This window comes from Alosa alosa, chromosome 20, assembly GCF_017589495.1.
Source record: "Alosa alosa isolate M-15738 ecotype Scorff River chromosome 20, AALO_Geno_1.1, whole genome shotgun sequence".
Classification (NCBI taxonomy): Eukaryota; Metazoa; Chordata; class Actinopteri; order Clupeiformes; family Clupeidae; genus Alosa; species Alosa alosa.
This window is the reverse complement of record NC_063208.1, coordinates 26,876,815-26,882,982: the sequence shown is the minus strand read 5'-3', so window position 1 is coordinate 26,882,982 and position 6,168 is coordinate 26,876,815. Positions and strand designations below refer to the sequence as shown.

The 6,168-nt window shown below is 48.0% G+C and overlaps 1 protein-coding gene across 7 annotated transcripts in view; it reads right to left on the bottom strand.

The window, feature by feature from the left end:
* Positions 1–427: 427 nt before the first annotated feature.
* Positions 428–6,168, bottom strand: part of hivep3a (HIVEP zinc finger 3a) — a 44,067-nt gene continuing 38,326 nt past the window's right edge. For 6 of the 7 annotated variants that reach the window (XM_048229383.1, XM_048229384.1, XM_048229388.1 and 3 more), the window contains 3 exons: positions 5,336–5,434; positions 2,862–3,631; positions 428–1,472 (listed from right to left, as the gene is read on the bottom strand). In XM_048229383.1, coding sequence (XP_048085340.1) covers positions 789–1,472; positions 2,862–3,631; positions 5,336–5,434 — 1,553 coding nt within the window. In that variant the 3' untranslated portion in view covers positions 428–788. The remainder of the gene's footprint in view (positions 1,473–2,861; positions 3,632–5,335; positions 5,435–6,168) is intronic. The other variant, XM_048229389.1, reaches the window with a different exon arrangement.

Sequence of the window (6,168 nt, the reverse complement as noted above, 5' to 3'; positions counted from 1 at the left end):
ATGTGACATCACGCACAGAGTACCACCAGAAACACATTCGAGTAAACAACCATTAAACATCCACAGTAACCTCTGTATGTAGGTATAAAGGAATATAAAATTATTACTTAGAGCGTGTCTGTACCTTTTACTCAGCAATCTCCACAAATCTCTTTAAATATATCTCATCTGTCCCTTTACAATCCATATTAATTTGCAAGACTGTATTTCAACCCTAGCCAACCATACAGTTGGAACAGGCGATGAAAGCACCCATTACCAAAGCAGACTTCATTTCAAACTAGTCTGTGTTTGGTCACATTATATCAATTAGCAGGAACTCAGGTGAATATCAAAAATCGGCCTGACTAAACCCTGTATACTTTAAGCATATATATATATATATATATATATATATATATATATATATATATATATATATTTCTATTTATATTGTTCCAGCGACTGAAAGTGAGAAATAGCAAAGAGGTACAAACACATGTGCAGCAATTACATTATGCATGTACATGTAGTATACCATATAAAATCCATATAAAAACATAGAAGTATATTCATATAACGTATAGATGTATGTACAGCAGGTATATAACACACATAGAGAGACAAGCTGCTGTAAGTGCTGCTGTAGGAGCGGGGAACTGGAATAAGGTCCTTCCATTTGCACTTGTCCTCGGCCTCTGCAGAAGTCTTAGTACATTCTCTAGGGCAGAGAAGCAGTGTTTACAGGTTGATTTGATTTTTTAGTTTCTTTAGTCTGTGGATTGCCATCCTTAATCCCTATCTCTGTGTTAATATGTGCAGTTAAGGTGCTTGTCTGGGACAGCGTGTGTTTGTGTGTTTGTGTGTGTGTGTGTGTGTGAGTGTGTGTGCTGAGGCCTAGACACACAACTGGGCGTTTGCGTCGAGCTCTCCTCTCCCTGGAGCGTTGTGTCCTCCCGACTCTTCACACACACGTCAGGCCTTCCTTCCCTGTTCAACAACGGCAGTTCTGATTGGCCGGCGGTGGGTTCCTCAGCCTCTGGGCTCCTGTGATTGGCTGAGCTGCACAGCTGGCCGTGTCTGGGTCCAGCGCCTCTCGGAGCCGGCCGCCCCACTGCTGCCGCTGGTGCCATCGTCGTTCTGGGGCTCCAGCGTGATGGGGGCTCCTCGGCTCCCGCGCGGCCCAGAGCGGGGCTCACGGCTGGGCCTGGGCGCTGGTAGCTGCCCCTGGCCTGCACCATGTGGATCCCGCCGATGGGGATGAGCAGGCTGGGGCTCCGGGCCGGAGGCTGGGAGTGGAGGGGCAGGTGGCTGAGGAGGCAGCAGCCCTCGCTGGGCAGAGCAGCGGCCGAGATGGTGGTGGCTGTCCGGGCTGGGTGGTGGTGGTGGTGGTGGTGGTGGTGGTGGCGGTGGTGGTGGCGGTGCTGGTTGCGGAGGACAGAGAGTTGGGATGGTGGCAGGTGCATCACTTCCTCCTGGGGACAACACCTCTCCTGTAGGAAAGAGAGAGAAGACAAAAGAGACATTTGAAAATACATTTGTTTGATTGTGTGCACTTAAAAAGTGACTTAAAGTGATAGCGAGAAAGAAACAGAGTAAGAGTGAGAGACACAGAAGATATGAGAGGAGGAGAAAGGAAGAAATGAGAGGACAGGTAAAGAGACACAGAGAGAGAGCAGAGGAGGACATCTCGGGTTCAGAAATGAAAAGTCCTGCCAAGTATTTGATCGAACCATTTAGTAAACAAGCTCATCCTAATTAGCAGCCAGGTAGATCAGATAATCTCTGAGAGAGAGGGGGGGAGGGGGAGAGAGAGAGAGATAGAGGGGGAGAGAGAGAGAGAGAGAGAGAGAGAGAGAGAGAGAGAGAGAGAGAGAGAGAGGGAGCGTAAATAATCTTCCCAAGGTAGACAAGTGAATAAAAATGATTTTGAAGAAAAAAAAAGGTTGGGCGACGCGAAAGGTTAAAATAATCCTGTGGGATTTCTGACCGCTGCTAGTGACAAAGCTGCTCCTCCCTCCCTCAGCTGTCATATTTGTAAACAACACCCAAACGACACAAACATTAGGGATACACCAATAACGCATGCGTGCGGCTAATGATAGGCTCAGGCCACTAACATTTTTACTACTCCACCCAAAGGCAAATAGACTGCGCCTGCATTTAGAGCCCAGCATTATTTTTAAGGCTTTACTATCTGTTGGTTTGGCATTAGCCGTGTGTTAGCATAGATGGGCTTCCTTCCTCTTGCCTATAAAGGTTTAGCTTTATTTAACAGTTTGCGTGTGTGTACTCGGCTATCTGCAGTCGCTCTGTTTGCTTTGGAGTATTTGGTTAAGATGGATTTGGCTGTTTACCTTTGACAGAAATTGCTTTGTGCGTGTCAAGAAGAAGAAGAAGAAGAGGGGGGTAAAAAGGAAAATGGAGGGAGGCGCGCTGCTGTTTTTGGCAGCGACGGAACCGAATGTGACAAAAGCAACGAGAGAGGAGGCGGGAGGGGGCAATTATCCCACTGTAGCCCACTGGATAACGAACACACGCAGGATGACATGAGGCAGAATGGTGAACCACACACACACACACACACACACACACACAAAACACATGCATATACAGTATATATATATACATAGGCATGAAGTCAAATAGTGTTAAATAGTGTGCTATATCAAGGAAACTCGTAATATCAGAAAACCCAAATCTACAGAAGTTATAAAAAAGACAGCTTTTATTTGTGTTTGTTTGTTTGTGGTACAGTGGCATGTCTGATTGCATATATACAGACAGTATATGTGTGTGTATGAGTGTGTTTGTGAGTGTGTGTGTGTGTGTGTGTGTGTGTGTGAGTGTGTGTGTGTCTTTGTGTGTATGGACAGACTCACCTGCGCGGCCATACAGCTCATCCCGCCAGGGGCTGCTTGGTATCTTGGCTTGGGTGTCCTGTGTGGAGAGAAGGACCCAGAGATGGAGGTGGGGGAGGTGGGACCGGAGCCTGGACACCCAGCGGAGCTGCAGGCCGACTGGGGAACGAGAGCTGCCGAGTCCCTGCCAGGGGACCGCTGGCATCCAGAGGGCGACGGTGGACACCTGCCTGGAGACACCTGGCCCGATGGAGAGGGCGAGAGGCGCCGCTGATAGGGGGAGAGCTGTGGATAGGGAGAGGGGCTGGGGGAGCAGCAGGAGGACGGGCAGAGCGACTGGGGCAGGGCTGGGGACACGCAGCGGCCCGGGGAGAGGCTGAGGATGGGGGACGAGCAGCTGCCACCGTGGGGCTCCGGGTGTGGCCGCGGGACCGTGACCGTCACCGCGCCCGTCAGGGAGGAGTGCATGCTGGGTAAAGGATGCCGCTCCCGCGGGGGTTCGGAGGGACCGGCGTCCGTCTGGGTGGCATCTCCAGCCCGGGTGGGTGATGATGCTGATGATGCCAAGTGGGCAGTGATGAGTTCTCCATGATGCACATCTGGGGGACCCTTTTTTGGCTGGTCCTCTGCATCTTCGTAGTCTTCATCGGTTCCATCATCATCATCATCATCATCATCATCATCATTGTCATCATCTTCCTCATCCTCATCTTCTCCCTCCGTGTCCTCAGCATCAGAGAACTGGTGTTCCTCAAGTGCCTCTGTCCTGACTGGGCAACCATCACTGCCACCTGCAGGCGAAAGAGGGTTACTACAGGGGCTAAGCCACACTGAGAGCTGCTTCTTCATGTGTTTGGTGAGGTTCCCTGGACCCCAAGGACACACACACACACACGCACACATTCATGACTGGAGGAAATCCTTCTATGCTACACACAACACTAAACACAGAGACACACAGAAACACACAGATGAACATGGATTCATGACTACAAACAGCAACACAGGGGGCAGTCCAACCTTCTTCCCCTGTCTCCAGCTCATCAGATGTATTGGGCACACTTTCTTCATGGCACTTCTTCCCATGGGCCTTTGACTTCATGTGTTTGGTGAGGTTCCCTGGACCCCAAGGACACACACACACACAGACACAGAAACACACAGATGAACATGGATTCATGACTACAAACAGCAACACAGGGGGCAGTCCAACCTTCTTCCCCTGTCTCCAGCTCATCAGATGTATTGGGCACACTTTCTTCATGGCACTTCTTCCCATGGGCCTTTGACTTCATGTGTTTGGTGAGGTTCCCTGGACCCCAAGGACACACACACACACACGCACACATTCATGACTGGAGGAAATCCTTCTATGCTACACACAACACTAAACACAGAGACACACAGAAACACACAGATGAACATGGATTCATGACTACAAACAGCAACACAGGGGGCAGTCCAACCTTCTTCCCCTGTCTCCAGCTCATCAGATGTATTGGGCACACTTTCTTCATGGCACTTCTTCCCATGGGCCTTTGACTTCATGTGTTTGGTGAGGTTCCCTGGACCCCAAGGACACACACACACACAGACACACAGACACAGAAACACACAGATGAACATGGATTCATGACTACAAACAGCAACACAGGGGGCAGTCCAACCTTCTTCCCCTGTCTCCAGCTCATCAGATGTATTGGGCACACTTTCTTCATGGCACTTCTTCCCATGGGCCTTTGACTTCATGTGTTTGGTGAGGTTCCCTGGACCCCAAGGACACACACACACACAGACACACAGACACAGAAACACACAGATGAACATGGATTCATGACTACAAACAGCAACACAGGGGGCAGTCCAACCTTCTTCCCCTGTCTCCAGCTCATCAGATGTATTGGGCACACTTTCTTCATGGCACTTCTTCCCATGGGCCTTTGACTTCATGTGTTTGGTGAGGTTCCCTGGACCCCAAGGACACACACACACACACACACGCACACATTCATGACTGGAGGAAATCCTTCTATGCTACACACAACACTAAACACAGAGACACACAGAAACACACACACACACAGACACACAGACACAGAAACACACACACACACCGCACACATTCATGACTGGAGGAAATCCTTCTATGCTACACACAACACTAAACACAGAGACACACAGAAACACACACACACACACGCACACATTCATGACTGGAGGAAATCCTTCTATGCTACACACAACACTAAACACAGAGACACACAGAAACACACACACACACACGCTATCACATTCATGACTGGGAGGGAAATCCTTCTATGCTACACAATAAACACTAAACACAGAGAGCCACACATTCATGACTGGAGGAAATCCTTCTATGCTACACACAACACTAAACACAGAGACACACAGAAACACACAGATGAACATGGATTCATGACTACAGATGAACAATTCATGACTACAAACAGCAACACAGGGGGCAGTCCAACCTTCTTCCCCTGTCTCCAGCTCATCAGATGTATTGGGCACACTTTCTTCATGGCACTTCTTCCCATGGGCCTTTGACTTCATGTGTTTGGTGAGGTTCCCTGGACCCCCAAGGACACACACACACACACAGACACACAGACACAGAAACACACACACACATACACACACACACACACACACACACACACACAAACAACACACAGGAGACGAACACACATCACACATGCACAAATATAAGTCAAATACAAACACAAACCAACACACATACATATAATCAGGGATTAGAAACGGTTCAAAGAACGAAATGAAAACGAACACAAATTTTGGATGAGCGTAACCAAAAACGGGAACAAAAGCTTTCACTTGTTCCAAAGGGAAAACGTTATTTTCAGTTTTAGATAACGGTTAATAACGGTATGTATCATTCCAATTAACCTTTGTTTGAAAATGACTGAAAAGTCCATAAGCTCGGAAAGTCGCCTGCCCACACGCAGACCCTATAGAGGATGAATTTAGTCAGATTTTATGAATCAGTGTCTCCCCTGTATAATAGGCTAGAACTACTAGTTTTCATATCCAACACTTTATAATTGCCTTTTCAAAGTATGTAGCCTAAATTATTGAAACATTGTGTGAAATAACATAGGCTACCAGAGACACTAGGAACATAGGCCTGTCATGGTTTTTATAGATCTATCAGAACGTCACATATTGCCAACTGTCCCGTATGTCCAACCTCTTACGTGTATGTGTCACTTAATATTAATTTCTATACAAACCAAGACGGTGGATTCCTAAAAATACGCAAGCACCCACACCATAAGTGTATCTA